General features: G+C 38.5%; 1 protein-coding gene across 31 annotated transcripts in view; it reads right to left on the bottom strand.

Moving 5' to 3' along the window:
- Positions 1-1194: 1194 nt before the first annotated feature.
- Positions 1195-19049, bottom strand: part of EYA1 (EYA transcriptional coactivator and phosphatase 1) — a 321626-nt gene continuing 303771 nt past the window's right edge. For all 31 annotated transcript variants that reach the window (XM_070630426.1, XM_070630435.1, XM_070630432.1 and 28 more), the window contains 2 exons: positions 15200-15300; positions 1195-3200 (listed from right to left, as the gene is read on the bottom strand). In XM_070630426.1, coding sequence (XP_070486527.1) covers positions 3120-3200; positions 15200-15300 — 182 coding nt within the window. In that variant the 3' untranslated portion in view covers positions 1195-3119. The remainder of the gene's footprint in view (positions 3201-15199; positions 15301-19049) is intronic.

Below are 19049 nucleotides of genomic sequence, written 5' to 3'. Positions count from 1 at the left end.
AGCAGGGACCTGCTATCCTCAGCACCTAGGGCAATGCCCCCGTGGCAGGGGCCCAGTCAGTCTTTACTGAAGGGAATAATGTGAACTGCCAATGAGATTATGGACATTAGGCAGGAGAAGTTACAGAGAAGGAGCAGACACTGTGTGCCCGGATGGGGAAGGAAGCTCTGCAAAGGAGAAGGCACTGGGGCTGGACATGGTTTGGGTGGACTGAGAGTAGACGAAACCAATGGGAATGCTTTGAGCAAAGATGAGGCGGGGATGCTTACAGGCTGTTTGGTCCATGAAAGGGCCCAGGTAATGTGTACTAAAGGTTTGTTTATAACAGTGCTGACAGCTCATGTTGGGAAGAACATAGACTATTATTTGTAAAGTCTAGAATGCCAGGTAAAAAAAAAACCTGGGCTCGAATCTATGGTCAAAGGGGAGCCCTTTAAACATTTTGGCCAGGGGGTGTCACATTAGAGTGGTGCTTTAGAAAATTCATCTTTTGAGAGCATGTCCTTTATTTTGCTTATTTTTCATACTTCCTTCACCAGAGAACTAAAAATCCCGTCACTCACCACCCCTGCCCGTCTTTAAAGACTTTGCCCAAACTGTTTTCATTCTTGGGGTGTCTGAGCATGCTCACACGCTTCATTACTCCAGCTGCTTGGCCCAGTGTGTGCGTGTGAAAAATGATCATTGCAGAACTGATAAAAAAGTCAGACAACTGCACGTTTGATTCGCATGTGTCTGTATCTATGAATGTTGTGTTTCTAAGATTAAATTCCAGGAGGAAGCAAGTTGTGCTGTTTTATAGTTCTCTGTTGGTGACTGATCTGGCCAAATCTTAGAGGCATACATTGTGGGCATTCTTTATAGATGAAATTGTCCCTTGGGTCTTGAAGCAGCTAAATCTATGCTCTGCCATCCAAGACGCCTGATGCTGAATTCTATCGTAGATGGATGAGTAAGGGTCCAGTTTATATAGTTCTGGAGGAAGCAAAGAGCTTTTCCATTCTTCTGTTCATACAGTGATCAAAGAAACAGCTGTTGCCTTTCTAGTTCAGTCCCCTCAAGGACTGATAAAGCCATTACTACAACTGCTTTATGTCCTTCCTTTTGTTGGACAATGAGCATTCTAATGCAACCAAGATCCTGTTCTGTCTTGTAACCAAGAGCTGGAGAAGAAAATATTGACATTCAAGGAGCTTACAGTACTTCACAAATCAATTTTATTAATTTAAACACAAAATTAATGAAGAAAAATTCTGTACACAATTGTGGACACAACACACCTTTATACAGTAAGGCCAAGATAAACTTTGTCTTGTCAATCTGCAGAGTACAAAAACGAAAAATGAAAAGGCTAAAAAATTGTCAACTTCTGTTCGCTTCAAGCAAAAAAAAAAACGAATTCAGTTGGGTTAATTTAAACAATTTAGAGAATTCACAACTAATTCTAGCAGCAACATGAAACTTCAGAAAAGGAGAGAGTAGCTCTTCAGCTACTTTGGGTCAAAGGTGGTGTTTCTTTTTTCCCACTATGTTAAAGAAAATTAATTCAAACAGTAATTTCACGACAATGGAAGGCTTTAGATGACAGAAACTAATGCCCAAACTGATCAATTTTGGACAAACTTTCTTATGATCTAACAAAAGTGACAGTTTTTATTTCCGAGATTTATGTTTGTCATGTAATACAGAATGGAGGTGAAGAGTAACATTATTTCCTTGGTGATGATGACCAGGCCACATCCACTGCTGGAAGTGAACTTTCCTGGGAGGGTTGGGGGAGAGAGTGGAGGGAACCTGAAAGTAGGAAGTAATGCCAAGTTGTGATTTCCAGAGATGTGGTAATGTCCTCTTTTATCTAAACAAGAAAATGCAGACGCTATAATCTGAGCACATGAAAACTTTGCTTTGCTAGTCTCCAATTCATGAACCATTTTATTAATAAAATAGATCTATCATCTACATTCTTTCTGTGGGAAGAAGCATTTGAATAATCATTTTTTTTCCCAAATAGTTACATATAATACATTAGTGTTGAAGATGAAAAAGTGAGGTTGTAAGAGGACTTTTTGTTTCAAATTACCTAAGACACTGCTGTGTTCTTTTACTGAGGCCCTCCTAACAGCCTAAAACAAAGAACTGATGGGAAAAGAAAATTGGGAAAACAGAATCCTCTTGACACTTGACATCCATGCTTTTGGTCTTGACAACGTTATCTAAAAAAAAAAAAAATCCATTATCTACATATTTATAGCCAGTACTTTGCTAAGGCATGGCACATGACTGTGCACATAATGCCTCATACTTCACTATCAAGGCATTGCAACCTCTCAATATCATTTTCCTAAACAATATGTAAAAGAATCATCCATTATTACAAATTTACACCAAAAATTCTTTCTGTACATGATTGTCTCAGTGATGTACATATTATACGTTTAAATTAGACATACTTTAAACTACTTTGCAATGTGCTAAAATTCAAAGTACTTGCTGTGTCGTGAGGCGAAGGCCTTTAATCGCTTATTTCTTATGCTATTGTCTCTTCAGTTATTTGATGTCAAAGAAGTCTGTTCGAGTGAACTGTATGGTACTTGAATTATACCTCCATAAAGCTGTTTTTTAAAAAAGTCTGTTCATAAATAAGTAGAGATGTACAGATTACCCTGGGTATGAGACACCAAAAAGTAAACCTTCTTTACAAGAAAATTCCCCCACTAGTATTCAGGAAACACATTTCAGTCTTCGTTGTGCAAACAAGTTTGTTGTATTGGAGAAGCTGCTTATGTCACATTGAAGATGCTAAAAACTTAAGTGTTTGCAGGTCCTTTCTTCACAGGTTTGAACCACGTAGTTAATGTGGCAAAGACACATCACACTGTGCTAAAACATTCTCATGGCTTATTTGCATTGGATTCACAGTACTAGAGTCAACAGCCATTCTGAAGAAGTAGACGTGGTCCTTCATTTACCACAAGGGCAGAGGTGAAGGCCGACAGCAGCTGTGCGTCAATACGTTGAAATCGCTACGTTGGGAGTCGGGCGCTGACACGAGACTCAGGCCTGCTGGATCTGTTTCTGGTCACAGGGCCGTTGTGCGGTTTCAAAGTGCTGTGTGGCTGTTACAGGTACTCCAGTTCCAAGGCGTGGTGGAGGGCCATGAGGTCTGAGTGACTGGAAATCCTCCAGAATGGCATGGCGTGCTACAAGAGGGCAGACACACGGTGAGGACAGAGAACGCTCCCAGCCCCCAAAGCCCTTAAAACCACTTTCGAAATCCACTACAATGCTCGTCTCTTTTCAGTACTGTGAAAAATGCCAGTCAGGATCTTAACATCACATCTGTTTAAAACAAAAATTCAAACTTAATCCTCCCCTAAGAATACTGGACTGCATTTAAAAATGTAATCTGGAGTCTGTTTCTTTTAAGAAGGTGATGGCTATTTCTTAAGTAGATCTACCCTGTGACTTTAACACCAATTCCAAACTTTAAATTAACCATAGTAGCTATGAATGAACCTTGTCGAAAATAATTGCTGTTCAGAATATGTATCTGGTGGATTTTTTTTTTTGCTAAGGAAGATTCACCCTGAACTAGCATCTGTTGCCAATCTTCCTCTTTTTGCTTGAAGAAGATTGGCCCTGAGCTAACATCTGTGTCAGTCTTCTTCTATTTTGTATGTGGGTCGCTGCCACAGCCTGACCGCCAGGTGAGTGGTGTAGGTCCATGCCCGGGAACCAATCCTGGGCTGCCAAAGCGGAGTGCGCCAAACTTAACCACTAGGCCATGGGGCCAGCCCCTCCAGTGGATCTTTCATGTGAAAGTTTAAGCAGTTTTACTTGCTTGGTACTATTATACATTTTTCAAAACTTTATGTCACTTCATGTAAGAAGCAACTTTTTTTCCATTTATTTCCATCAGGCATTCTTCACATTGACCTTAAAATGACTTTATTATATGGGAAAATGTTAATTGAACATCCAAGGTATTGTTTTCTGTAGCTGTTCTTTAAAACATCAATCTAAAAATCTAGCTTAACTGATAGGAATGTTTGTGAAACACCTGAATTAATCAGAAATAAGAAAAACAGGAACAAAAAACAGAGGTTACCTCATCCAAAAAGGATGAAAACATGATTATAAACTTTCACTGTTCAAAAGCACTATAGTAAGCACTGATGCATTGGCAAAATCTTTTTCTTAAATAAGAAAAAGATAACCATCATCTTTCAGAGGACAAAAATCTCTCTAGCCTATAGAAAAACAGGGTTTTGGGGTTATTTTTACACAAAAAATAATGCGAAGTCCTGAGTATTATTTGCAATTATAGTTCTAAGGAATTTTTTAAAAATTCAAACTAATAGAATTTGGCATGAAAGCAAACAGTGGAATGAGGGGTTTTTGGGGCGGATTATCTGTAGGTAAAAGCGGAAGCTACTATTCTGATGTAGATCACATAACTGTTATTTTCTGGGAATGCAAACTATTAAGTTACTTACTAACAATGTCTTTGTCTCATGTAATCTGCTAAAAGCATATACCAGAGTCCAACAGCATATGTAGACCTTTCTGGACTCTATATGATTTTGGAGCATCTCTAGATGTGTGTTACCCTTCAATAACAGAATAGTCCAGAACTGAGCACTAGAGAGCTCTTTTCTGATTTTTAGGATGATCTACTTGGCAACTTTAGATTATAAAAAGAGCCTGGACTATTTTGTATTCATTTATTCACGAATGAATGAATATTTTGAGTTCGCAGGCATGATGTGGAAGATCATCTCTGTCCCTGGTCCACTGTCTCACAGTCTGTGGGTGAGTAGCAAAGATGTACAACCATTATGAGTGTTCACCTATGTGTTACTATAGGAGTAGGAGGGGCCAATTTCTGTTGCCTGGGGATCTGGAATAAGAGGAGGTGATAACTGAGCATGGTACGGAAGGATGACCATTCAGAAGAGCACTTGAATGGCTGTGTGTATGTGTTGAGGGCAGAGCATAAAGAAGAAATTCCCTGTTAGGATACTGGCTGTGTGAGAGAGAAAGACATGGCTGGTGACATGACTGGCTGCAGGAGCCAAATGGTGCAGGGCCTGCTAAGCTCTAAGAAATTTACTAATAAACATGATAGGGAGCATTCACTGAGTTTGGTGCGAGGCACTGTCCTAAGTACTTTACACAGACTCTCTCATTTAAGCCTCTCTGTAACTTCAGAGATAGATAAGTATTATTATCATTATTTTACTCACGAAAAACTGAGGCTTACAGAAGGAGTAGGAAGGAGTGAACCCAAGATTCATGCAGGTCTGGTCTGAATCTGGAGCCCACATGCTGCAATGCTTCCTAACTGTTCCTTATCGGCACCATAGCACAGCTTAAAAGACACACTCCCTTTCATGCTCTGTGGGGTGAGTGACTATGATACATAGATCGGGTTTGCAAAATGTTTCATCAGTTACAATACAGAAAGCGTTCCTTCTCTCTCTCTTATTAGAACAGAAATCCATGTGTACTGTAAAACATTTGTAAAATGTAGACCTGTATGAAGAAATACAAATCACTTCTAACCCTACTACCCAGGTAACCTCCATAAACATTTTTCTATATTTCATATATATACACACTCATATTTGAAACTGTGTATATACAGTATGTATCATTCAGCATCCTGACCATTTTACTTCTTAATCTCAAGTCCTTTTTTTTTTTTTTTTTTTTTTGGTGAGGAAGATTGGCCCTGAGCTAACATTTGTTGCTGATCTTCCTCTTTTCGCTTGAGGAAGATTGTTGCTGAGTTAACATCTGTGCCCATCTTCCTCTACTATTTTGTACGTAAGACACCACCACAGCATGGCTTGATGAGCAGTGTGTGGGGCCATGCCCAGGATCTGAACCTGCAAACTCTGGCCCACCAATGTGGAGCCTGTGAACTTAACCACTACACCACTGGGCTGGCCCCTCTCAAGTCCATTTTTAACACATCATTTTTAAAGAGAATCATTCACTCATTATTTTAAAAGTTTTCAAGGATTCAACTGTACACAATGTTCTTTTATGTTTAACCATCTACTTGGTATCTATTTTAACATCCCTTTTTAATTTCCAATTAACTTGTGTTATTTTCTTTATTTTTGTATTAATTTCCTCTAATTGCCCCAAAGCTGTGTCTCACGAAGAATGAATAAAGGGAGCTATGGTGTAGCTCTATTGATTTTAGGTACCATTATTTCAGGCTGTCACAGAGGATGCTGAAGGCTCTTCAGATAGCCATCCAGAAACTTTCTGGACAACTACCTCCATAAACACATACTTGTGAGAACTGGAATGCATTTTTCAGAGTAGGTTCATTCAAATTCTTTTCATGCTGATTATCTGAAATTAGATGTTTCCCGTGGACGACAATACAAATTTGAAAGCTTGGTGCCCTCAGCAGCATGTATTGTTGAATGTAATGAGTGGCAGAGAAACTGAAAAAAATCCAGCTAATTCTTTGGTACATGGCTAAGGTATAAATCGGGCATTTAATTTCGTAGTAAACACATGACCCATGCAATAACTACGTGTCTTAACTTATCTTCACACGTGTAGGAGTTGATGCCAGCTTAGATGTGCATTTAATTTCAACTGTTTTACTTTTGAACCTTACTCAAAAGATTTATGGAAAGGTGAGATTATCCACAAAGAGCCTTGAATTGGCTTGTTTACTGCACTAAAATACTAATGGCTTCAGTCTTCCTGTATAGAGTATGAATAAGAACCACATGGTAAAGTGGCACCCTGAAACAGGTTCAAATGATGAAATACACCTGTGGCATATTACAGACAACTCATCACAATGCAGTGATGATGGGTCGTTTACTCGAGCAAAAGTGCAAAGGGTCCTACAATGATAACTGCCAAGCTTAGGAGTATGTGAAAGAACGAGCAGTCTTGGGGACACTCCTACACAAGGGCAGCAACTCCACCCTGAGCATTGCTTCATAATATGAAGGGTGGTGATCTCTGGTACAATCAATCAGCAGTTCCATTCTCACAAAAATTACTGGGCTTCTTCTCTAAAAAGGTACCTTTAATATTAAGCAAGTGATTATAAGAAGACTGAGTCCAGGGGACTCAAACTCGTGTCAACAAATAACTAGAACTAATATTGCAAAATAACATTTTCCCTAACTGGGCACACGCTGATGTGAAGATTTTATGGGTCTATAAGAGCTCCCTAGGACAAGTGGGTGCAAAGTACACGATTTTTGGCAAATCAGTGTTTAGCCTGGAATAAATATTTCTTATATGAAGTCACAGAGTTATGGTGGCAAAAGAGGAAAAGAAAAGCAGGTGCTAGAATGAGGAGACCTACATTTTCAACTCTGACATTAGTTATGTGACTTTGAATTATGACATAGGCTCCCTAGAGCCTCAGTTTATTTATCTGTAAAATGAGGTTTAGGAGAAATGACTCACGCTTGCTTCTCGGTTTAATAAAGTCTATGGCCTGTACTGTACTGTAGCTACAGCAAGTGTGTAAAATAATATGCATACATGACATGTGCCCCCCTACCAAGAACCAGCAGGCAAGATATATCTGCTGAAACGACTTCATTACAATGTAAGGCAGTGTGAGATTGACTTAAAATGACCTAGCCAGAGCCATCAGGCAAGAAAAAGAAAAGGCATCAGAATTGGAAAAATTGAATATTCACATGTAAAAGAATGAAATTAAGACTCCTATCTTACACCACTCACAAAAATTAACTCAAAATGGATTACAGACTTAAATGTAACACTGGAAACCATAAAACTCCTAAAAGAAAACACACGAAAAAAAGTTCCTTGACAGGGGTCTTGGCAATAATTTTTTGGACGTGACACTTAAAGCATAAGCAACAAAATAAAAAATAAACAAGTAGGACTACATCAAACTAAAAAGCTTCTGCACAGCAAAAGAAAAATCAACAAAATGAAAAGACAAGAAATATTTGCAAACCATATATCTGATAAGGGGTTAATATCCACATATATAAAGAACTCGTACAATTCAATAGCAGAACAACCAACAATCCAATTAAAAAATGGGCAAAGGGCCTGAATAAATGTTTTTCTAAAGAAAATATACAAATGGCCAACAGGTACATGAAAAGGTGCTCAGCATCACTAATCATCAGGAAAACGCAAATCAAAACCACAATGAGATATCACCTCACACCTGTTAGAATGGCTATTATAAAAAAGACAAGAGGTAACAAATGCCAGGGAGGATGTGGAGAAAAGAGAACCCTTGTACAGTGTTGATGGGATTATAAACTGGTATAGCCGCTATGGAAAACAGTATGAAGGTTCCTCAAAAAATAAAAAATGGAACTACCATATGATCTAGCAATTCCACTTCTGGGTATATATTCAAAGGAAACAAAATCACCATATCAAAGAGATATCTACACCCCCATGTTCATAGCAGCATTATTTACAATAGTCAAGGCATGGAAACCACCTAAGTGTCTACTGATGTCTGAACGGATAAAGAATTTTGGTATACATATACAATGGACTATTATTCAGCCATAAAAAGAAGGAAATCCTGTCACTTGTGATAACATGGATGGACCTTGAGGGCGTTATGCAAAGTGAAATAAGTGAGACAGAGAAAGACAGATAGTGTATGATGTCACTTACATGTGGAATCCCAAAACAACAACAACAAAAAACCAAATTCACAGAAAAAAAGAGTTCAGATTTGTGATTACTAGAGGTGGGGATGGGGTGTGAAGGAATTGGATGAAAGTGGTTAAAAGACACAAAATTCGAGTTATAAGATAACGATGACTATATTTGAAAGTTAAGAAAGTAGATCCTAAGACAAAACATTTTTCCTGTATCTCTATGAGATGACGGATATTAACTAAACTTACTGTGCTAATCATTTCACAAAACTTGTCAGTCAAGTCATTGTGCACTAAACTCATACAGTGCTGGATGTCAAGTATATCCCAATAAGACAAACAAACAAAAAAGAATCAAAATGATAAATTCAGAGAGAAGAGAGCTCAGTTTTAAGCTGGAGAGGGCAAACTGGGCCTGCACTAAATTTGAAGAACGGGCAAGGTCAGTTAGGTGGGTGGGAAAGGGATGGGACTCCAGTCAGGAGATGGTATGTGACAAGGCTGTTGGGTGGGATGCACAGAGCATTCAGTGTGGCGGTGATGGGGCTGGAATGGTGTGTTGGTGATAAAGACTAAGAAGGAAGAAGATTTCTTCAGGTAGAAGCACTTGGAATATCTAACTAGGAAGGAGGTATGTTAAGCAATTTCGTGCGGCACTAAGGGAAGCATGGATTGGAGGTGAGGCTGGCTGGTAGCACAGAAATTCGGCAGAAGGGTGGTGGAAATGGATTGAGTGCAATGGACTGGAGACATTGTGAAGAGAGAATTCATGCGACCTGGTGATGGGTTGGAGGGAGAGAACACTACAGCAAACTGGAGTGGGTGAGCTGGTTTGGGACAGCTGAATTCACCTGCTGACATGCAGATGGGATGACATGGGACACCTAAATGGAGATACTCCATCAGGTACCTAGAGCCATGGGACTAAAAACAGAGCTAACCACAAATCTCAACAGAAATGATAGCTGAAAGTGGGACGTGTATACGATCAGTTTATCAAGATTAGGCATATCTTGAGAGAACTGAGTACCAAGCCTAAATCTTGGGAAGCAACACATGTTTTCGGGCCACTGGAACCAAAATATTCCCTGGCTAACAGGGAAATAATGACACATCCTTCCTGCCCCTCTTGTGCACAGTGCAGCCTTCCAAATTCCCTCATGCCACCTTTCCTCTTCGTCTAGTATTTTGCTTTTATCCCTTCTGCTTATACACAAAATCAAAAACATGAAAAGCTGGGTGCACGGACACTCACAGGTAAATTGAAGTTGGCTGAATTATTAAAAATAATTTGGCCCACATATGGTACTTCTAGGAATGGGTCCCATAGATGGACTTGCCCATGCATCAGCTGCATAAAGACCATTCGCGGCAGAACTGCTTATAATAGTAAATACTGGAAACCATCTAAATGCTCAGCCCCAGGGGACTCGTTAAATTATAGCACATCCATGTAATGGAACACTGATGTGGCCGTTTAAAAGAATTAGAGACGCAGAGCTCTAAGCACGGATATGGAAAAGCTGCCAGGATATATTGTAAAGTGAAAAAAGTAGGTACAGAAAAAAGTGTATAGTTACCATTTGTATAAAAAAATAAAGACGTATATGTTATCTCTAGAAAATTTGTGTATGGAGGTACAAATACTTCCCAAATTGTAAAGAAAGAGATCTCAGGAGATAGATTATGCTAAGAACTCATTATGAAACTTATTGCACAGCACTGCTCTTTTATTATTTGTATATCTGCTTTGCCTCTAGACAGAAGTGAGTTCTTTAAGGATGAAGATGAAATCCAATTCAAGACCTGGCGTACAGTATGTGCTCCTTAAGCGCCAAATAAATGTAATGGTTTTAGAATAATAAAATTCACGGTACATGGTATTAGTAATCCCTACATCTCAAATAAATCTAAAAGCAAAAAGCTGCAATAAAAATGTTATTATTACTATTTTTTTACAAAAGCAGTTTTTATTTTTCTCTGGAATAAGCAGAGAATTGAGCATTATTAATCCAGTTCTCAGCTTCATCCGGGACTTCAGCACGTTTTGGAGTGCACATTTAAAACAGACATGTTTTCATGAAGCCTTTGTCATTATGCAGAATAACGGATGCTTGCCATTTCCCCCCTGGTGTTATTCAGAAGAGATTTATTTTAAGTAGTTCACAGAAAAGTAAATAAAGTCAGTGTAGTTGCAGAGTTCTACTCTAGAAACAGAAACTGCTGTCAGTGTGCAGGAAACTATTACTTACATTTTGATTTTTCTTTTTATCCTACATATGCCTAATTATTGTCACCCAAGGTATGTTGTATTAGGAAAACAAAGAATTTTATGGTAAAAAAAGAAAGCCTGGCAGATTTTGACAACAAAAGCCATAGGTTAAAGAAAGAGATCCATCAGTAGATGGCTGCCCACTTTCTCTCCACACAGCCTTTCTGGGAATAAAGAGGTGCTTCCAAGAGATCTTTTTCAGAATAACATTTTTCTCTTAAATAAGCAAAGCTATTTCTAACCTTTCCTCTTTGAAGGGGTGTTTTTAATGATATGAATTATAGAATTAGATAAAATTACTGATGACTATATTGGCAAAGAGAACGAGGATGACAGAAGAGACGTCAACTAACCATAACAAGACAGGCAACTAGCAGAATACGCCTAGGTTTTCACCTCTGGGCTCAAGAAAAGTAACTACCTCTAGCAAAAGAACATCACTTAGGGAGATGAAAGCCATCTCTACAGGGAAAAGAGGAGACTGTGGCACTAGACTTTTAAAAGAACACAGGAAACTAGGAGAGACTAAATGGTTAAAATCGATTTAGAAGAAACGCAAAATGTTTTGATTTTATAAAACATTTTAGGGCTCAAAGTTGCAGAACTTCACTCGTTCACTATTAATTTTATTTAATAATCTAAAATTCTCATGAACTAAATTATATATCAGAATTAATGACTTGTTTTTAAAATTTTAATCATGAATGTAAAATTAGGAGAAAAAGAACTCATATAATTATATTTACCTCCCAAAAGGGAAGAAACAAACACTGCACACTTCTAATAATTTAAAAATAAGCATGAAAATTCTTTTTTGTAAATCAAATCATATCTAAGATATGTAAATAAAGCTTATAATTTGAACGAACTTTGTGCTAAATCTCACGGATATAACTGGCTTCAAATCCTAATTTGGCCACTTTCTAGCTGTGTGAGCTTGGCCAAATTATTGGCCTTCCTGTGCTTCAGTTTTCTCATCTATAAAATGGGTCTAAGGACTCCATCCTCATAGAATTGTGAGGGTTTAATGAGATAATGGATAGGAAGTAACTAAGAGTGTCTGGGAAATAAGGCTTTATAATTGATAGCCATTGTTACTTATTATGATTATTAATCGTTCTATAGGATGGATAACCATCTCAATTTATTTCTGTAGTTTTAATTTTTATATATAGTTTTCAAAATGGGATACTGCTGAATTGTAATCTTTTCACCCTAAATTAAATATTTCTAAGTTAAATGTTAAATGTTCTCTATTTTTGTGTAGAACTCCACTTTAAAGATACTCATTATCTACTGCAAATTATTAGATCCTTGTCTCTTCACTCATGTACCAAGTACTGCTATTTAAATACTAGTTAACCTATAACTAGTTAACCTTTATAGTTAACCTATAAAGGCTATGCAGAATATAAGAAAGGAATGGTCAGTTTGTCACTCTAGACGATAGCTTGATGACATCTGAATCTTATGCAAGATTATCAGGAATTTGAACCTTCTGAAAAATCTGTGCATTTTACATACATACATAAATAGTCTTATAACTCCTGGTCACAGTTTTGTCAGAGTTCCCACACTGGTAGGTCTCAAGGTGCAAAGAGTTTGTACATAACAGATACTGTTGGATTCTTACTACATACATTCCTTGCATGAAATCAAAACAGAAAGTTGAGTCTAGGAATACTCATTCACAGTCAAAAAAATTCAAAGAACATGTTCTTTGCAGGCAGCTGTCTAATTCTTTCTGGTATGGCTGTGTGTGTGTGCGCGTGTCCCAAATAAAAAGAATAACATGTCCAAAGATAAACAGTGGAAACAATTTTAACTGTTCTTCAAAGAGAGCAAATACTTAGTCCTATTACTACTTTCAATTCTAACATCAAGCCAAGAATTCCTTTAGTTTTTCCATGTTGTGTTCACCCATGCCAAACATCTGAGAAATATCCCTCTCAGAAAGGGTTAGGATGGACTCACCCACAGAAACCTTGCTAGGGCCCAAAGGACTGCACCTCTGTTCCCTGCATTTTAAGTCATCACTTTCGTAAGCATCCTTCTGCCTACCACAAGCTAGAAAGCCAAATTTTGGCAACACTCTCCTGAAATTAAAACTTCTCAGTGAATACAAGAGGGAGAAGGACCAGCCTGGAGGACAGATTCACACCTTGGCCCTGGGCCACATTGGCATGAAATGCTGCTCCTTAATTCTACACTGCTCAGAGGTGCAAATCTATTCCATGCCCGCCTAGACGCTAGGAGGTCCTGTCTAGGAATGGCAGGGGGATTCTAGACGCTTCCCAGGAAAAAGACTTGAGTCTGGATTCCCACCAAACGTTCTCTCTAACTCCCCAGGGTTGAGTTTGGCGTACTCTAATTTAGTCTGGAAAGATTTTATTTTATGAAGACAGCCCACAGGGCCAACAGATGTACTAATGACAATGGCAGTTGGCCACTGGTGAAGCTGAAATGTCAGAACTAGTGCTTAAATGGCAAATGCTTAGCAGCAAGCTCTAGTGGATCTGAAGTGTGTGTGGGTTTCCACTAGTACCCATCACACTTGGGGAGCCTGTAATCCTGGGCACATTGTGTACCTATGGGTGTAAGTGAAATAATCTATTACTTATAGAATTAGGATCAGCTTCTATGCTTTTATTGGAATTCAGAGGCACTGAAGGCAAGTTAAGTCATCTTTAGACTCTCTAAGAAGGCTGGCCACGTGTCATGCTTAATGCTGCATCTCTGATCTGGTGACTTTGTTATGCCATTTCTGGTATATACTGGAATATACCAGACAAACTGAATAGTTGCATCCTTTATGGAAATATAGTGATCTCTGAGTGAGTGTGTGGGGAAGGGAAGGGAAACTTATCCCATGGGTTAATAGCAGAAAATATTCAGTGCTCTTCAATTTAAGAAATATTTATAGAGTACGACTGTGTCAAGACTTAGGGAGTCAAAGAAAAAATTTGAAGGCAGAGTTTCAAACAACAATCCAAGCAAAACAAGATCCCTACTTCTCTGGAGCTCACATTTTCCTGCTGAAACAGGCATGTACACAAATAATTAATAACAATGGTTACCATTCGTTGAACATTTTATACGTATCACACTCTGTTTTATGGGTTTTACATATCTTGACTAAATCTAATCCTTACAATAGCCCAGTGAGCTGGGTGCTACTGTTATCCCCATTTATAGGTAAAGAAAGAGAAAGAGAGGGGTTAAGCAATTTGTTCAAACACAACCGGTAAGCGGCAGAGCTGATTCAAATCCAGGCTGTGTGGCTCAAGAATCCCACCTACTACAACAGCGTCTCCAATTAAAGTATAAGTGAGTGCTACTAGATTGAGTTCTTACAAACAAGAGAAATAGAAAAGGTGGTATATGAGCTGGATTTTGAAAAATGAATATGACAGTAGGGCATTGGGGAGAAGGGCATTCCAAGAAGGGGCAACAGCAGGGAAGCAGGGCCCGGCACGGCCAAAGGAAGTAAGTAGACTAATGTGACTGCAATGTTAAGGCACAGGAGTGACAAGGATTGGAAAGGTAGGTTGTTACCAGGTTGTGAAGACCTTGAGCGCCAGGCTAAGGAATGTGGTCCCCTTCCCCTTTTAAAAATGCAATGAAACGCATTAATGACAAAGCTTTTGCTAAGGGAATTGAAGGAATTACATGTACAGGGATTCAGAAGAGGTATGATGGATGGACAAACCGAGAATCAAGGGACCTCCAGTTGGGTCTGCTCCCTTCCTCCTTTCTGAGTGTCCTGAGAGAGGCAAGGTGCTGACCTCGTGACAAAAGAAGGCACCGTGCTCTACTCTGTAGCAGCAAATAGTTCTAATCTTGCAAGCCAGCTCTCACCAACTGGTAGAGTCTTGTTTGGAAGGATGTTTAGAAGGTTCTTAGGCTGCGTCTAGGCTCAGGTAACAAGGTTTTAATCACCTGGCAATGTCTGCCATGGGTGGAGAAAGGGGCATGTTAGCATGAGCATGGCATCTGTGTTATTCCTGTTCTGGATGATGGCTACAGCACTAAGCCTTCTTTTCTAAGCACCCAAAGTCTACATTCTGGGAAGACCAACCATCCATGACCCTTGAAGTTGTGTACCCACTTTTCAAAAAGATCATATTTAATTCTCCTCTGCCCTTTTTCAGTGTTTACAGTTCTGAACACATTCATAACGCTTCAGAGAAATGGCACTTGTTTAAATGATCGTGTGATGAGAATTTTGAGGATTAAGAAAAATTAATGGGACTGGACGCCATGTAGGAACACTCACCTTTTTTGCTCCTTGTTCTTCTTCCACACCGTCTCCTATAACAACATACACCACTTTTCTTCCAAACCTTTGAATTATCCTCTCAAAACAGCTTTCCTTTCCTAATGGACAAAGATAAATTATGAGAAATGTAAAGTCTGGGTAACTTGGTACTATAGTTCTTGAACCTTTCATACAAAATGCTTTCTTCAGGCTTCTGATTCAACTCTCTCCTCCCTGTGGGAAGTAGGAGAAGAGTACTTCTATATACCATTTGGGTAGTATGTGGAACAGCATGATAAATTAAAAATCGTAAATTAATTAGCCATGTGCTGTCCTCTCCCTTGGAAATTGACAATTTCAATCTTCTTTTCCCAAGGACTCATTTATTAAAAAGTAGGATCTCCTTGATCACAGCACAGTATTTGGGGGAAAAAGTACTGTTTCACAGTATTACCTTTTCCCTACAACTTGACACTCAACAAAGGCGTGCAATTCTGGCAACATATTTTAACTTGATTTAAAAAATGTTTTATGATATATCAAATTCTGAAAATAATATCTGATCCAAAGGCTATTGGGAAGGATGAAAAAAATTGGGCCTGGTTTTGTTATAGCAAGAGAAATCAAACATTGGAATGAGTTTATTCCTTCATTTTCAAGTTGGAATTTTATTTGAATTAAAGAACCTCCAAAGCCTAATGTGTTTACCAGAAATATTCTCGTAAAAACTGTTTTTGAAATAAATGTCAGGCCATTTGGGGAACTACAGAGAGATCACGCTTGCCTTACCCAGGCATCTAATTTTCAATAAAGCACCTTCCTAGAGGAAAAGTGGGATACAGGTAACAGAATACCTTTATCTTTCTATTATCTTTCCAACGTCAGGACTTAGTTTGGGCTCCCGTGGCAGCTACACTGTCAGCACATCCGCGCAGTTAATGCAGCCATTGTTGCTTCTTAGAGAAGAAACTGGTGTTCCAAGTCCTGGGCTGCCAATAGGGTCATTTTAATGGACAATGGGACAGTTTATAGTTTTCAAATGTGAATGGCTGAGCGGGGCCTGCACCCCTTTCAAATAAGGATCAGATATACACACGAACAAATTGCTTGTTTGCTTAAACAAATGTCTGCTTTATATTTGTATTTTGCACTAAAATCTCTCGTTTGCATCTGATGGAATGAAATAGGGCCAGGCTTATTCAAAGGATGTCATTTCAATGCTGCTTTAGTTGCCCACTAAACTGAAATATTAAATCACTTTAAGAAACAAATAGAAAGTGTAGGTTTCACTGCAAAAATATACAACCCAAAACTTAGATGTCCTGAAACTTTTTTTCCTTCCTTACAGGGGAAAGTTTATGTGTTTTTGCAAAATTTCCTTTTCATGGAAAGAGGAAGGTGAACTCGATGTTATTTAAGGGGGAAGTGGTGGCGGACAAAGGAATTCTCATCTATATACTATCTCCAATGGGCTTCGCTGTGAATTTTGAGTCATGCAGAAATCTTCCACAATAAATATTAAGAAACTGAAGCGGCTTTTAGAAGTTAATTAGAGGTGTTATATGAAGTTTTCATTTTGATGAATCCATTTTGTCTGAAAGAACATCATGGCTCTGCTAAATGAGCCACCCGTCATCTTTTCCTATGACTTGGCCATTTGCCTACAAGGAAAATTCCTGGGTTTTCCACATTGATCTCCAAATTACATTTCATTTGATGGCAAAATTAGCAATAACTACAGGAGTTTCAATCTCTACTCTACTTTCCTTATTAAAAATATCATAGAAAAGATCCCACCACTGGTTTTGAGATAATTTCTATCACCACACTTTTTAAAATTCTAATTCTTATTCTGTTTTAAAAAAAATTAAGGCCCAGTATTGCAAACAAAATGCCCTTTAAAAAATATTTAATACTTACTCAATTGTTATTATAATTTCCTATTATGCTAACACTTTCAAATTATTCGGGATTAAAGTTCAACATGCATGACGTGTAATTGCCACTTGTACCTTCCTTCTGGGAAGTTGCCTATCACCCCTTCTGTACGATATGCTTCTTTGGAAATTGTTTTTTCATACACTAATAAACCTTTACTGTGGATCCCTGTTTACAAAACACAGTATGATTCCCCTTTATTGATAGGATAAACACCTATGTAAGCTGATTGCTATTTTATAGAACATGAGAACATATAAAAATTCTGATTATATTGAACTACTAGGAATTCCATTCTGTTTGGTATATTCCTCTCATTTTATAAGTATTGGAATATTATAAGTACTCCAGATATTTCCAAATGACAGGGCTAACTGAATATCCCATAGGCTCTTCAAATTCAACATTGATAAGATCAAATCTCTGTCTTTCCCATCAAACCTGATTTCCCCATCAGTTAATAGGGTCATTACTGACCCAACTGCCTAAAAGAAACCTCTGTGTCAGCCTTGCTCAGAATAACCAACCAGTTAGTCATACATTTCATTCAACAAACAGTGATTGAGCACCTACTATGTGCTGGGCACTGGAGCTACAACAATGAGCAAGACAGACTCCATCATCAAGGATATTACAGTCTGGTGGGAATTCAGACTATGAATAATTATACATTTTAGTGATTATCAAGTAAGTGCTTTGAAGGAGAAGTATAAAAGTGTACTCAGATGGAGAGTTAGACCTACATGGATTCCATTTTTGGCCCTTTGTCTTTAGATGGAGTTGAGCAGCTAGCAACCACCTTTTTCTCACCTACTAGGATACTCACCCCCTTCTGCAGGCCTCACTAAAATAACATTCATCTCACTTAGGGTGACATGCAAAGCCATTTATGAGTAGACCCAAGTCTACCTTTCCAGCTTAAGCTTCCCATGAGCGTGGCTCACTAGTCACCCAGGACCACTCATGAGTTCCTCAGCAGGAACACATTGTAATTCCTCTGTCTCTTTGCTGTCACTGGCCCATCTGCCCAGTAAACTCTTATTTACCCTTCCATCTCCAGCTCAGATGGCATTTCTTCCCCTTAGCTTTCACTGACCCTTGCCCCCTGCCTCCTCCTGGGTGGGAGTGAATGCTTCCTTATTCACGTGCACATTCATGCACTTAGTGGTGGGCACCCTAGAGGCTGGAAAGGTGTTTGGGCCTCGGAATCAGAAAGACCTAGTTTGACCCTTATTTTTTTTTTTAATTTACACTTTAATATTTTTAAATTTATTTATTTTGTGTATGTGTGTGAAGAAGATTGTTGCTGAGCTAACACCTGTGCCAATCTTCCTCTATTTTATGTGGGATGCCACCATAGCATGTCTTGACAAGCAGTGCTAGGTACATGCCCAGGATTTGAACCTGTGAACCCTGGGCTGCCAAAGCAGAGCGTGCAAACTTAAACACTACACCACCAGGCCAGCCCTGACCTTTATCTTTACTAGCTATTAACTTGAACAATTTACTTAAGTCTCTGAGCTTTAGTTTCCTCATTTGTAAAATGGAAAGGTTGTGAAGGTCGATTTTAATATGTAAAATGCTTAGTACAGTTCTCGGCATCTAGTAAATACCAGATAAATGATCATTTGCATACTTCTCTATCATACTTGTGTTCTTTACATGTCTGCTTCTCCTGCCAGACAGTGAATTCTCTAAGAACAAGAGCCATGTCTTGTTTTGATTCCACTTTTATTCTGTCTTGGTTTATATTCTAACTGAATCTCACAGTCTTTCTTCAACTGTGTTTCCTTCTTGCAAGAACTTAATTTTTTTTGTATCCCCATAACAAAAATAGGCACTCAACTGTTTATACATACTGAATTAAAAAAAATAAAAATAGTTCCAGGAATAATAAAGAAAGCTGTTATTAGAGTTGTTTCATTTCTAC

This window comes from Equus przewalskii, chromosome 8, assembly GCF_037783145.1.
Source record: "Equus przewalskii isolate Varuska chromosome 8, EquPr2, whole genome shotgun sequence".
NCBI lineage: Eukaryota > Metazoa > Chordata > Mammalia > Perissodactyla > Equidae > Equus > Equus przewalskii.
This window is presented reverse-complemented; position numbering and strand designations above follow the sequence as displayed.